Below are 14,910 nucleotides of genomic sequence, written 5' to 3'. Positions count from 1 at the left end.
TGTGGGGTGCTCTGCCCTTCCCGATGGCTCAGCACCCCCCGGCCCAGCCCTGCTCTCGGGTGCACCCATCCTTGGTGTAGAGGTGGCTCCATGAAGCTGCAGAATCTGCCCCAGCTGGAGGCAAGAGATGCTGGTTTGCGAAAAGACACGAATATTTGCAGGTGTGTATACGCAGCGGGGCTGCAGGGATCCATCACCCCGGGGGGCAGGAGAGCTGGGACCCCCCCGCCCCCAGCCAGATGTGACATTGCTGCACCCCTGTCTGGGGCTGGATCCCCACCCGGGGCGGGGTGATTCAGCCCCACGGCTTTTGGGTCCCTCCAGCAGCCTCCACCAGGCACCGGGCACGTGGTTCTGTCTGGCCCCAAAGCCTCTCCATGAGCCTCCCTGAGAGCACGGGGGGATGAGACACCCCCCACCCCGTGCCGGCTGGGCAACCTGCCGTCGGTTCTTACATGCTGAAGTAGAGAAGACATCAATTAGCACCGCTGCAAACCGCCCGCGCTCAGGGTGCGCAGGGGGACTGAAAAATTAATGAGGGCTTAATTGAAGCAGCATGGCTGCCAGGGCTGAGACCGGCGCAGCTCAGCTCATGGAACAGGGTGTGCTGAAAGGGCATGGGGTGGCTGGGAGAGGTGGGGGAGCACCAGACTGGGGGTCTGACAGGGACGCCCTGGGGATGGGGACAAGGGCGGCTGTGGACAAGGTACTGGGGTATCCACATTTTTGGGGCTGTGACACCCCAAGTCCTAGTGCTGGGGAGGTGCTCGGGCTCCTGTGGGGCTGGTGGCACTGGTGGCCCTGAGCACATGGGCTGGAGCACCCAGCTGAGCCCAGCACCCCAATCAGGACACCCCGAGCCCTAACACGAGCCCAGCCTGAACTGGGACATTAGCCCTGGGATTGCAGAGGGGCCACCAGGCTGCCTCGGGGGGGCAACCAGCTCTGCAGACAGTGCTGGCTCCATGGCAGCCCTTTGCTCCCCGCTGCCACAGCAGTGTCACCCCAGCTCCTGGCCCCGGGGTCCCCATGGTGCAGAGCTGCTGGGGACTCCCCGGTTCCTAAAAACCTCCTAAAAACCTGGATATCCAGCCACGCTATGGAATGCAAAGGGCTGCAGCTTCCCCCAGCGGCTACAGGCTGCACCAGCACGGCTTGGGGGGCCGTGCCCAACGTGGGGGGGACCCCGCAGCCACAGCCCTGGGCCACTGCAGCCGCGTCAGCCCCCCCAAACTGCTGGGAGCCGTGGGGAGCACCGTCACCGCTGCTTGTCCTGGCCTCCTGACGGCCTTCGTCCCACCACACTGCGAGATCTCCTGGCTGTGACACCAGTAGTGCTCGGAGCATCAGTAGCCCTCTGTGACCCCCCCCAATACTCCTCTACCATGAGTGTCCCCACAACACGGTCGTGGGCAGGACATGTCACCCCGGGTGGGGTAAACTGGGAAGGGCTGGGGACAGGGACAGTGCACGGCGCTCACGGCCAGTGCAACCCACAAAATCCCCAGTTTTCCAGTGACACGCTGGGCAGAAGCCACATGGCCCGAGCACGGGGCTGGTGGGTCTTGGGCACACACTTGGGACATCGGGGTGGGCTCCAGATGGCTTCTCCCCTGGCACATCCACGGGCACAAATGCCCAGGGGCAAGCCGGTGCCAGCCCCGCTGTGGGCAGCGTTTGGGGCTGAGCTGTGGTTTTCAGAGAGTTTTGGAGGAAAACAGGGATTTTTCATTCATTTGCTCATTTCTTCTGCCGCTCCCTCCCTTCAAGTCGCCTTTCCTCACCAGCAGCCTCAGCCTTTCCCTGCCCACTGTGCCCCAGGGCAAAGGATTGCTGCCGGGTGCCCTGGCCAGTATTGGGGTGCTGTAGGGTGGGCACCCATGCCATGCTTTGCTGCACAGAAATGCCCTTGTAAAGGAGCAGGGAGCTGCTGTCACCCATACCGTGTCCCTGGGGGGCACCTCTGGGTGCTGCCGGGCAAGCTGGACCTGGGGTGACCACAACAGTGGGGGTCCTTCTTGATGTCCCTGCTGTGATGCCCACCACTGGCTTCGAAAAAGGAGATGAAGGGTGAAAAAGCCAAAATATTCCAATTTTGGGGTTCCCCACCTGCTTCCCACACCCCCAGTCAGAGCATCCCCCCCATGGGAACAGCTCTGCACTGGCAAACGCTCCCCAAACCCCTCCTGGTCCCGGTCTGGGGGGGCTGAGGGGGGATGGATAGTGTTGCCTTGCTGAAATGGGGTATGTGCCTGGTTTGGCCCCGTGACAGTGGCACCGGGTGCATCTGGTGGCTGTCCCCCCCCCCCCCAGAGAGGGGGAGCCAGGGGGGGAAAGTGGTGCCATCCATGGGCTGGGGCAGGAGCAAAGGAAAATTGGGGGCTTCCCTCCCCTGCTCAGAGCGGGCTGCCAGGCTGAGCAGTGGAGGGGGGTGGGGGGTGGGCAGGTACCCACTGTGTCACCATGTCCCCCCAAAACCAGGGAACAGCACCCCAGCGGGACCCAAAGCCCACACCCGGGTAGGCTGCAGCGCTTTGCCGGCCGGCACGCAGGGAGTTAAGCGTCCCCGTCTCCCTCACACTTGAGACGTCACCGTCACCAGTGGCGTGGGGGGGGCCGGGGGGCTATGGTGGTCTTTGTGGTGCATTCGGCAGCTGGTGCAGGGCGGCTCACGCACGCGGCGGGCGGCTCGTCCCCGACACCCCGCGCTCCGGCAGCATCCGCAGACAACCGGCAGCGGCCACCGCCTGCCCACGCCTCGGGCTCCCCACCGCCACGGTGAGCAAGGGCCACCACAGGGTGGGGGGGGACGGGGACAGGGATGCCACCAGGCCTGAGAGCAGGGTGGGGGGCTGTGGCAGCCGCTGGCTGCCTCCCCCAGGGACCCAAACCGGTAGCAGCCCCTCGCAGGGGCCCCTATCTCCCTTTGCACCCCCAGTCTGGTGCACCCAATGTTTGCTGGGTGCCCCCAGGAGTGGGGGTGATGGGGTGGGTGCTTCCCTGAACACCCCCCTCACCCCCCCCGGGGATGCTGCAGCCCCGCGGTGGCCCTGGGTGGGTGCGGGGGGCACGGCTGGGTGCTCGCCCGCACCGGCTGGGTGCCGCAGCTCGGCTCCCCGGCAGCCCTGCGGTAAATCCTGCTGCTCGCCCGCAGCCGCAGCGAGGCAGAGGGGAGGCCCCCCCCAGCACCCTGCTAGCCCCACTTTTGGTGGTGGTGGGGGTATCAGCCTCATGAGGGGGACTTATGCCTCCTTCCAGCCAGGGAGGTACCCCGAACTTGGGGGGGTGCCAGCCCCGGGAAGCCCCAACCCCACCCTGGGCAGGGCTAGGGGTGCCCTGGCTCATCCCGGGGCAGGATCTGGCCCCGGCACCCTGGTTCCCAGGATAAGCCCCCCCCCCATGAAAAAATCCTTCAGGCACCACGCGTCTGACCCTGCATCGGCTGCGGCGATGCCAGTGCGGCCATGGGTGGGGGGCAGCGGCAGGGGGGCTAAGCGGTGGCAGTGGGCAGCCAGCAGGCACCCAGTGGGCAGGGGGGGGCATGGGGTGCAGAGCCAACCCAAGGGGAAGGGGCACCCAGCCCTCGGCGGGGGTGCGGTGCTGCACCAGGCTGCGGTGCCCACAGTGATGCTGCGCCGACGGCAAAGGGGCACAGCCCCAAAACGGCCCCAGGTGACACAGGGGTGGCCTCATCCGGGGCCACCGCTGTCCCTTCAGCGTGGCCAGCCTGGGCACCACCGGCTGGGGGGGCACGGTGCTCCTGGGTGCAGGATTTGGCCCTGCCTGGAGCAGGAGGGGGGTTTCAGCCCTTGGGCTGGGATGTCCCCATGGAGGTGACACCCGCCACGGGGTCCCCATGGGGCAGGATGCTCGGGGGAAGCGGGGAGAGGAGCAGATGCCAGAGCAGGGTTGGGGCACGGGGGGGGGACAAAACCTGAGGCCACCTGAGGTGTGGCGAGGGGGGTCTCTGCTGCCTCCAGCCCTGCACCCCCCTCGCAGGGAGCCCTCTTCCAGCACCCCCCCTCTGCCAGAGCGGTCCTGGGAGGCGGTGTCTTTCCCAGTGGATTTGGGGCGCAAGGTTCCCCCAGTTTAGCCTCATGATGATGGGCAGCCCACGATGGAGGGAGCCCCTCACCCTCCCTGGGATCCACCTGGGGGGGACATGCTGTGGCTCCCAGGGCCAAGGGCCACCACGGGTGTAGACAACCGAGCCAAGGAAACGGTGCAAATCAGGGGCTGACCCCCAAGCGGAGCCACCCCTCCAGGCCAGGGGGGGCTGCAGTGACCCCCGTCCTCCCACCCAGCACCGAACCCCCGTGCCATGGCTCAGGCCTCATGCTGGGGTGTCCCCATGCTGGGGAGCGTGGGCACCCATCCGTGCCCCCTCCCTTGGGCACAGGCAGAGCTCAGCGGTGACAAATCCCAGCCCCAAGCCACCCGTCAAGGACAACGGCGGCGCGGGCAGGAAGATGCCTGCTCGCAGATCACAGCATTTATGCAAATTCCTCGGCAGAGCAGGTGCAGGTCTCCCACTCCCCTGGCACCCAGGGCACCCCAAGGGCCCCCCACCATCACCCTGCAGGGCCCAGCACCTCTCCAAAACACGCCAGCACCCTGTGGGACTAACACCGGGGTCACGGTGCCGGGGCAGTGCTGGGCACCCCCACCATGGGGTACAAGCACCCACCACCCATGGGGAAACTGAGGCAGGGGTGGGTGGTGGGGGACCTGGCTCCCTCAAGGCACTTTGCGTCTCAGCATTGGGCTGGTGCATCCCATGGAGCCCCAGTGTAAAGCCACCGCTTACCAGGCCCAGGAGGAAGAGGAGGAGGAGGAGGAAGGCAGAGCCATCACTGTTGATGCCAAGGGGCTGCGCTGGGCTGGGGGCAGCAGCCCCATCCCCGGCACGAGGCTGCCCCTTCCCTCTCCACCGCTGCCGCCTCCTCCAACTCTCCCTCTCCCCTCCCCAACCACGTTAATTAAACCCAGGCGTTTAATTACAACCTGCTGAATCCCGCGGCTGCTTCCCGGAGCCTGCTAACACCGTGGGGCCAACCCCGATGCCCCCCCATCCCTGTAGGAAACATGAGGGAGGGGGGAACTGGGGGAGCATCCTGGCACCTGCGGGATTTGGGTTGCGGCTCATCAGCGGCATAAAGGGATCTTCACGCGACGCAGAAAAGAGCAAACCCAACCAGCGGCACCGGGAAAGGCATCCCGGGGGATCTTGGTCTCTCCAAGGAAAGGTGGGGACAGATGGCTCAGCCCCGGGGTTGTCCCCGAGCTGCTGGCAGGTCCCCCAAGGGGTGCGGAGGGAGGGGGATGCTCAGCTGGTGCCCGGCGAGCTCCCGGTGACACCGGCTGATGGCAATAAAAAAACAATCAAGGCAAATAAGGTGAAGGCTGGGGGCAGCACGCGGGGCTGCGAGCTGGGGTGGGGGGAACCTGTGTCCCACCGCTCCTCCCCCCTTGGTCGCCCACCGGGGGGGTCCCTGGGGCGAGGAGGTGCCCAATGGGGTGGTCTGACCCTCTCGCCCTCCTGCCCGCAGGTCCCTGCCGGCCCATGAAGTGATTCAGGCGGGTGGCACAGCCCCTGCTCCTGCCGTAGCTGCCACCACCACACCGGGCACTGAGGTAAGGACCCAGAGCCGTGCCCGTGGGGTGGGTGGGATGCTCCTGGCGCGGGCAACAGACCCCCCCAAACTGGGTCTGTGGGGCAGAAATCCCAACTGGGGTCTTCCCCTGTCCGTGGGGGATGCCCAGCTCCGTCAATGGGGGAATTGGCATGACCCCACGGGGGTCACCTAGGGCAGACCCCCGTGCCCCATCTGAGTTGGGGGAGGAACCGGGGTGCCTCGGGGGAGGTGGCGTGGCCGGGGCTCCCACAGGAAGCACGGCGCTCGTGAACCCGCGCCCCGCTTCCCTCCCCGCCGCGGTGAATGGCACGGCAGAACTGCCGGGGAGAGCCGCCGCGTTTCGGCGGACCCTGACACCCGTGTGCCTCGGCCGGGAGGGTGCGGGCTGGGGACAGTGGGGACTCGGGGTGCAGAGCCTGGCGGGACGAGCACAGGTAGGTGCCACGGCAGCGGCGGCAGCAGCGGGGGCTCAGGGGTGCCGGGGTGTCCGGCTGGCGGCGCCGGTGCTGTTCCACTCTGTTCTGTTTCTCTCGCTCAGGTCTGCTGGCCATGGGCAACCTGATAAAGGTATTGGGCAAAGATTTAGAAAACTGTCCTCATTTTTTCCTGGATTTTGAAAGTAAGTCCCGTGAGCAGGGTGGGCGCGGGGAGGGGGCCGGGGCCGCCGCCGCCACGGCTGCTCTCTGGAAGATGGGGACAGGCACGGTGTCCCCGAGTAGCCCCATGTCCCCAGGAGCCTTGGGGCAGCCCTGGACATGCTCCGCGAAGGGCTGAGTGGGGCAGGGGAGCGGGACCCCAAGAGATGCCTCGTCCCTGAAACCGCGGGGAAACGTCCCCATCTGAGTGACGGGGATGCAGGATACGTCCCGGCAGCAGGACCTGGCTCATGAGGACCTCAGGAACATGCCCGCTGCTGTTAGTCGATGGCACCGGGTGGCCGTGTGGCATGTCCCCTGCCACCACCACGGGAGGGACAGCCTGGAGGCCAGGGATGGCGGGGAAGGAGGAGGGAAGGATCTGTGCCCCCTGCCTGGCCGGGAGGGGTGGCATGGTGGTGACAGCCTGTGCCCAAGGGACGGGGATTGGGGACCCCCGTTCAGCCCAGGGGACCTGCGCCAGCTTAACACTGGACTGGACTAACTGGGAGAGGAGCGTGGCCCTCCCAGGCTGGACAGGGGGTTATACGGGAGGTGATGGCTGCCGTGGCCCGCCCTTCCTCACTCTCCCCCTCTTCCTCCCCGGGGCACGGCTCAGAGCAAGAGCTAGGGGATTAAAAATAGTGCAGCAGCAACCGCTCGCCCCGGTCTGGCCCCGGCGGGGAGAGGCCGTGCACAGCTCGTCACACCGCCTCCGGCACCGGCACCTCCCAAAATAGCTGGGGCTGGGGTCACGCAGCCACCCCGCTCCCACGGTGAGGGACCGTCCTGGCTCCTCGTGGGTGCTTTGAGGCAGCGCAGCCTTCGCCCGCCTCCAGCCCCCTCTGCAGCCCCCCGGCTTGGGGATGAGACTGTGGGGGCTCCCCAGGACCCCCCCGTTCCTGGGCTGGCTCTGCAGTTAGATGGGGGGGATGCCCGTAGCCAAGGCTCTGGGGACTCGCCCACCGCTTCGCCCTCCTCGCCGCAGCCCAGCAGCTCCCTCCTCCCTTCGCTCCTTCCTCTCCATCACCCCATCCGCCAGCGCTCATCGCCATCGAAGGGGGGGGAAGAGGCTGCCACCCAGGGCCGGGAGCAGCCGTGGGGTCACCGCCGACTGGCCGGGAGCCCCCCGAGCCCCCAGGGAGCGGCAGGGGGGGAGGACGGGGGCTCTGGCCGCCGCCGGCCGCTGCCCGCAGCCCAGCACCTCTTCCCCGAGCCCCACCTCACCATCATGCTTTTTTCCTCTTGTTTCTTCTCTTGCAGGTTTCACATGGGGAACCTTCTTAAAGTGTTGACTTATAACGAACTTGACCAAGGCCCTAATTTTTTCCTTGACTTTGAAAGTGAGATGGGATTTTTATTTTCCTTTTTTGTTCCGTACTTATTCTGAGTTCCACATCCACGCCATTTTGAGTTCTCGTCCCCGTCGCCCATTGCATCGCGCCCATCCCAGACGTCCTCCCCCCACCTTCGCCGTCCGGGGGTCTCCCCGGGGAGGGGGGGGCAGACTCATGGCCGGGGGGCTATCGCTCCGCACCTCTTCCCCGGGCCAGTTTGCAGCCCGTTGGGGCCAGCCCGGGGCTGGGGGCTGCTCGGGGACCCCCGTGAACAGGACCGCGGTCGCAGGGCAGCCAGGACTCACCCCCACCTGCCCCCCCCCCCCCCTCCGCGGCTTGGCTCGAGCTCGGGCAAGGAGACGGACCGGGGGGGGGAGAAACCCGCCAGGAAGGGCTGCGGGCTGGCGGGAGAGCTGCAGGACGGGGTGCTGGCACCCCAACTCCGGCTCTCGCCGCCCAGGACCCCGCTCAGAGCCCTCCGGGTTTCTCTCCCCGGGGCGCTGCCCTGCAGATGCGCAGCCGACGGAGGCCGAGACGGCGGTGTGGAACCAGGTGAACGCCGTGCTGGAGGAGGCGCAGGCTGTCCTGGCCGAGCTGCAGTCCTACACGGGCGCCGGGCAGGAGATCCGAGAGGTGGGTGCAGCCCCGGCGCCCGCTGCCCACCCACCCACCATGGCTTGGGACAACCCCTGGTGCTCTCCCCCTCCGATAGGCCATCCAAAACCCTGGGGACCTGCGGCTGCAGGAGAGGGCATGGAGCGCCGTCTGCCCCCTTGTCGCCAAGCTGAAGCGCTTCTACGAGTTCTCCCTGCGGCTGGGTGAGCGCCCCGAGCCCCCGTCCCTCTTCCCCCCATTGCATCCTGCATCTCTCCCCGGATGCGGGAATGGGGGAGACCTGGCTATGGTGCGGGCGCCATGCTGCCCCGTGCCTCAGTTTCCCCAGCCGGGGCCACGCAGAGGAGCAGGACAGGAACCAGTGGAGCTTTGTCCCCAGAGAATGCCCTGCGGAGCCTGCTGGAGGCCCTCACCAGCCCCCCGTACGCCCCAACCCAGCACCTCGAGCGGGAGCAAGCCTTGGCCAAGCAGTTTGCTGAGATCCTCCACTTCACCCTCAGCTTCGATGAGCTCAAGGTACCTCCCTGTGTCCCCCACGTGGGACAAGCACTGCTGGGAGCCCACGGGGTCCCCACACGGGGACCCCCGAGGCTTGCCCCGGGCACACCGCACCGGCGGTGGCCCCCACCCTGTCCCCTAACGCGGGGCTCCCCTCGGCAGATGACCAACCCTGCCATCCAGAACGACTTCAGCTACTACAGAAGGACCATCAGCCGAAATCGCATTAACAACCTGCAGGTGAGAGGACGGTGCTGTCATCCCCCCCCTGCCCAGGAATGACCTCCCCTGGGGGGGGTGTCACAGGACTGGGGATGGCTCAGACACCCCAACAGCCCCCATCATCCACCCCCGCAGCTGGACGCAGAGAGCGAGGTGAACAACGAGATGGCCAACAGGATGTCCCTCTTCTACGCTGAGGCCACCCCCATGCTCAAAACGCTCAGCAATGCCACCACCAAATTTGTCTCGGAGGTGAGCGAGGCTGGGGGGGGACCCTCGGGGTGGGAGGAAGCCCCTCTCCAGCCCCAGCACCCCAGTCAGGAGGGGAAACGGCAACCAGGACCTGTTGGGTTTCAGAACAAGACCCTCCCCATCGAGGACACGACCGACTGCCTGAGCACCATGGCCTGTGTCTGCAGGGTGATGCTGGAGACCCCGTGAGTACCCCACAATGGGGAGGGGGGGACATCTTGGTGCCGGGGTCCCTGTGCCACCCGCTCAGCCGGCCCCTCTCCCGGCGCAGGGAGTACCGGAGCCGCTTCACCAACACCGAGACCCTCCTCTTCTGCATGAGGGTGATGGTCGGCGTCATCATCCTCTACGACCACGTCCACCCCGTGGGGGCCTTCGCAAAGACCTCCAAGATCGATGTGAGTGTCCGTGGGGTGTCATCCCACAAGCCATCCCACTTGTCCCAGCACAGCGGTGATGCCTGGGGGTCCCTCTCCCTGGATGTCCCCTGTGGGGATGTCTCTGAGCTGGTCCAGAGGGGGGGGGAACTCATCTGCCCCCATGCCCTGAGCAGCGAAGAGGAGGATGGGGAGGAAGGGGAGCAGCCCCCCTGCAGCGCATCTGGGCTCTCACAGCTTCTCTCTCTCTCCCCCCACCAGATGAAAGGCTGCATCAAAGTCTTGAAAGACCAACCCTCAACCAGCACCGAGGGGCTCCTGAACGCTCTGAGGTGAGCTGGAGGGGCCAGGGGGGTGTTGGGGGACACGCGGCACCCCCCGATGGTGGCGGAGCGGGTCGGGGGGGGACCCTGGGGTGACCGTCCCCTCTCCATCCAGGTACACCACTCGGCACCTCAACGATGACACCACGTCCAAACAGATCCGGGCCCTGCTGCAGTGAGTGCGGAGCCAGCCCCGACCCCGCACCGTCACCGTGTCGCCTCCGTCCATGACCATACCGCTCATTTTGTACAGAGGGAAAAGGGACAATAGGAAATACACAGAAATACAGAAAAAAAAAAAATCAAAACGGCCCAAGGCCACCCCCTATGCGCTCCTGCCCTCCCCCCTCCCTTCTCATCCTCACCCCCCCCCCCCCCAAATTAGCACCCACTTCTGGACACAAGGTGCGGATGACACCACGGGGACACTGCGCCGGGGGTGCGGGGGCCGGGCAGGGATGGACCCGGGCAGGGATGCGCCGATGGGGCTGGTGGCAGCGAGCACCGGGAGCACTTTGGGGAGGGGGGAAAGGGGGCAGGTGTCACCCCCATCCCCATCCTCGTCCCCGGAGCATCCGGCTGTGGAGGAGGAGGAGGAGGAGGAGGAGGAGGAAGAGGAGGAATCCTGCAGACCTGCACTGACGCTGGTGGAAACAGCTCGGTCTCACCCGGTAGATTTTTAATATGAGCAATTAAATCTCCACTCACCTCTTCTTTTCTACATTTTTTTTTTTTCTTTTGGGTGTGAAATAAAAATGACATTTAATCTGTTCGTGGCCGGAGCAGGGCCATCTCTGCCGCATCCCATTCCGCGCCGCACCTGGAGCACCTGCAAACTGGGAGGACTGGGAGAACTGGGAGGCTGCTGGAAGCCACGGCGGGCTGTGCCTTTGCCGGCAGATGGCCCTGTGACACCGTGACAAAGCAGCCCCGGCGGCACCCCCACTAGTGCCAGCCCCACCGTGGGGGGGGACCCACTCGGCCTCAGCCCCCCGAGCTGAGGTGAGGGGGGCCGAGGGGGACCCTGCAGTGCAGGACCCCGCGCCAGCCCTTGGCGGGGGCTGTGTCACCCCCCACAGGGACACCCCAGGGTTCCCCCTGCCACGGCCACGCTCCTGGGGCGTGGGGCCAAGTCCCCCCGGGGTTCGGTGTCCTGCCAAGTCCCCTTCCCGCTGCCTTTCCCACCTGCGCTGCCTGGCCCCCCCTCACTGCCCCACAGGGACCCCCACACTGCCGGGGGGTGACAGGCACCCCACGTGTGACGCTGGCACCCCACAGCCCTCCTGCAGGGTGGCTCCCCAGCAGCATGCCCATGCCTCAGTTTTCCCACCCGTGCAATGGGACACAACCTCCAGGGTATGCTGGAGGGCGCATGGGCAGGGTCCCTGCAGCCCCCTGGGCTCCGGACCCCCTCCTTGAATTCCTCAGGGTGCCAACAAGGGGACACCCACCCCGTCCACCCACCCACCACACCCCAGCTCAGCCCCCCCACGTCCCCAAACCCACATGGGCACCCAGCAGCATCCCTCCTCTCCCGGCCACGGCAGCCCCCGGGGGGATCCCGAGCAGCACAAGGAGCGGGGGGAAGACCTAGCAGCCCCCAGCCCTTCGGATACTGGCATTTTCCGGGCCCGGTGCCAGGATCCGGCTGGGCACACCCAGGTTTTGCCGCCAAAGTGGCCAAACTCCCGCGCAGCGCGGGACGCACTCGCTGTTGCACAACCTGGGCCAACAGCTCCTTTTATTTTTAGGCTCTTGCGACACGGCTTCCCCGCAGCCTGCCCCAAACGCTGCCGAGGCACCGGATGGGCCACGGCATCTGAAACACCCTGCTCCAGCTCCAGCGCTTCACCAGCTGTGCCTCAGTTTCCCCATTTGTTACCTTCACCCACCAGCCCTGCGGTGGCAGCGATGGCAGCCAGCCCCGCAGACCCCACGCAGACCCCGAGGGCTCCCTCCCGCCGACCCCATCACCCCGGGCTTCGTTAAATCCCCCCAGTGCTCCACGGATCCCACCTGGGAACTGCAGACGAGGCCAGGATGTGGCCTCGTTCAGTGGCTGCAGCCACCACGTGTTTGCAGAAGCCACCGTCCCCAGGTGACACCATCCTCCAGACGGTCCCCAGCCCGACCGAGGCACCAGGGCAGGATCGTACCCTGCGGTGTGGGAAAGCTGGGGTGGGAAAAGCTGGGAAAACGTCACCACCCGGGACCTCCAACGGGAGTTAAGGGACAGCCGGACCCTTTAAACCTCCCAGCGCACAGGGGCACAGACACCAGCTGGTCACCGGTGCCAGGCGAGGTGGCAGCTGTGCCACGGTGCCGGCTCCTGGCGCAGAGCCACAGCCTGGCCACCCGTAATGTGTCCCCCCCGCCCGGCCCCCGCGGTGCTGCCTCTTCCTTACCAGGGGAGGGTTGAGGCCAAAGTCTTGTCACGTGTGTGGCTTCAGCCTGGCTGTCCCCCACGCAGCACCCCGTGGGGCAGAGCAGGCGGCACATCCCACCCCAGCACCGCAGGGACCAGAGATTCCCCGCGGGATGAGCGGATCGGAGCCTTTTACAGGCAAAACATGGTAAGAAGAGGGAACCAAAAGGTGAAGGAAACAGAAGGAAACACAAGCGCTTGAACATCACGGCCAGACGTTGGCTCTGAGATCGGCAAAGGGGCTGCTCTGAGCTCTGGGGATGGTGGCCACAAGCCCCACAAGCGAGAGCCGTGGGGCTCAGCCAGCCCAACCTTCGCCAGTCGGGGCTGGGCGAGGGGCTGGTGAAGGCTGGAGGTAGCGAACGATGGGGATGCAGATGGTGGGACGCTGCCCATGTACCTCTTGCTGCCGGCCACGAGGATCGGGGCTGCGCTGGCTGCCACCACCCCTGAGCTCCTCCCGGGTGTCCCCTGGGACCTCCATCACCAGCCCTGCCTGGCACCTGGGGACAGGAGCCCAAGCCACCGCTGTCCCGAAATGCCAGTGCCCGAGTGAGGGGACTCCTCCGAGGACAGGAAGGGCCGTGGGGATGATGTCCCACCAGCGAGGGCACAGGTCTCTCCCAACTCGAGCTCTCCAGCTGCGATGCTCTGCCGGGCCAGGGCGCCGAGGACTTTAATTGATGGCGAGCCAAGCCACGCCAGGCCTGCACTGTTTTCTAATCCCAGTGTAATTAATGACCTTATCTTTGGCCAAAGCCATTTAGATTAAGTGGCTGGTGTGATGGGCTCGGCGGCTCCGGCTGCACAGATGGAAGAGCTGCGTTTGTCTGGGGATTAGGGAGGGCAGATGGAGGGAAGTGCCGTTCCCCATCCCCAAACCGCTCACCACCGGCAGCGCCTGAAACCGGAGACCACAACGACTTTCTCAGCGAGTCCCGGCTGGGACCGGAGAGAGATTTCACGTTTTTGGTCCCTTCTGCAGGGCCCAGAGGAAAAGGAGCAGGAGCTGAACGTGTGCCGGCGCCAGGAACCGGTGCTCGACCCCAGTCCCTGCCTCGAGTCCTTCCAACAACAGAAGCACAACAGCCACCAGCTTCTTCCTCGGAGAGCAAATCGTCACCGAGACGCTGGCCCTGGCTCCGCGTCAATAAAGAGCTGTGTCCTCGCCGACAGCCCCCACCTTTCCCAGAAAGCAAACTCACCCGCTCCTCACCGCTGGCAGGATCAGGGAGCGCTTCCACCTTCCATTTCCCAGTCCAGCCACAGCACGAACCAGCGAGTGTGAGAGACCCCCCCCTTCTCCTGGAACCCCCTGGGAGCTGCGACCCCCAAAACATGGCACTGCAGCGGGTGGCACGGAGCAGGGGGGGGGAGGCCTGGGAGACCCTGCCCGAGGGTGGCTGCAGGCTCTGGAAGAGAACAGGCAGAGTAGCAGCTATTGTGGTAGAGGAATAACATTTATCTGCGGGGATAACAAAGTTCATATTAAACCGATTAAGGATATTAAATCCATTTCTAACAGTATGGTCATCTGACTGCGCTGAGGAGACACAGCAGTTAATCCCACCCCCACCCCACACCCCATTCACGGAGCTGCCCCGATGATCCCAGCCCAACCTGGGGAGATGACTCAACACGTCCATGTGTCTATCAGAAGACCACGCTCAGCACATCAGGGCGCTTTACGCCCGGCCTCACCTACACCCCCTCCCTCCAGGGCAGGAGAACGTGGTTCCAGTCCTGGACCCCTTGGCTGAGAGCTCTCGTGCTGGGCTGAGCCCACATCCACGCGTGCCTGAGTCAGCGGGGATGGAGATGGAGAACAAGCCTGGGCTGGAGAAGAGGTTGAGATGGCGCCGCAGAAAGAGCCAGCGCCACGGACGCGGTGCCCAGCATCTCAAAGCTGCCAGCTCTGCCCAAGGCTGGCAGAGAAAAGCCAACCCGAATTCCCAGCTCTTCGTTGCCTATTCCCTCCAGCCCAAGCTCCCACCCCACCGCACGCCCCGATCAAATGGCCCGAGGCAGCCGCCCCGCGGAGCGTTAACAGAAATCTTTCAGTGCCGAGGGACAAAAATTGGGGGTTTAATCTCATCCCCACCAGAGCAGGCACCTCCAGATCTGCCCGCTCAGCCCTTCCCCTCGCAGGGTGACCACGAGAGACGCCTCCTGCCACATGGTGTACCCCAAGCAGCTAAAGGAAAAAAAAAATGCTCTACCACCCCAAAAACCCTCCCAAGGAGGAACCATATTGATTGCATTTGTCAGGGGAATCCCAAATTCCTTGGAAAAGGCCCTCCCGGTTCCACCCGGAGCAGCACCCGGGAAGCGGGGTGGCGCAGACGGCGCTCGCGTCCTCCAGGAACGACGCGGCGGGAACCAACTCCCTCAGCGGACGCAGCACAAGGAATTTTGCTGCTCAGCAACTCGGGATTCAAATGCGGGGCCGGTTCCCGCTGCCAAACCGCAGTGTAAACCCCCGGGAATTCAGCTTTAACTAGGACAGCCTCATCTGTTGCAAACTTGATGAGATCATTTCCAAGTTCCTGTTTAACAGGTGCCAGCTCCTTCTGCACCTGCTCCGTGCCCA

At 65.3% G+C, this 14,910-nt stretch overlaps 1 protein-coding gene across 3 annotated transcripts; it reads left to right on the top strand.

Moving 5' to 3' along the window:
• The first annotated feature begins 6,185 nt into the window (after positions 1 to 6,185).
• LOC141474228 (CYFIP-related Rac1 interactor A-like) lies at positions 6,186 to 10,074 on the top strand. Of its 3 annotated transcripts, none has more exons than XM_074162039.1 (10): positions 6,186 to 6,255; positions 8,120 to 8,241; positions 8,321 to 8,426; positions 8,603 to 8,739; positions 8,884 to 8,961; positions 9,079 to 9,195; positions 9,301 to 9,380; positions 9,467 to 9,593; positions 9,834 to 9,904; positions 10,011 to 10,074. In XM_074162039.1, exons 1-10 carry the CDS (start codon positions 6,186 to 6,188, stop codon positions 10,072 to 10,074), a joined length of 972 nt encoding a protein of 323 aa, XP_074018140.1. The 3 variants fall into 3 exon arrangements, with proteins under 3 accessions (XP_074018140.1, XP_074018139.1, XP_074018138.1); XM_074162038.1 differs by lacking the exon at positions 6,186 to 6,255 and adding an exon at positions 7,542 to 7,614; XM_074162037.1 differs by lacking the exon at positions 6,186 to 6,255 and adding an exon at positions 7,542 to 7,614 and having other exon boundaries at positions 8,081 to 8,241.
• The last annotated feature ends 4,836 nt before the right edge of the window (positions 10,075 to 14,910 follow it).

Source organism: Numenius arquata, chromosome 21, assembly GCF_964106895.1.
Source record: "Numenius arquata chromosome 21, bNumArq3.hap1.1, whole genome shotgun sequence".
Taxonomy (NCBI): domain Eukaryota; kingdom Metazoa; phylum Chordata; class Aves; order Charadriiformes; family Scolopacidae; genus Numenius; species Numenius arquata.
The sequence above is the reverse complement of the archived record's forward strand: the minus strand, read 5'-3'. Positions and strand labels throughout refer to the sequence as shown.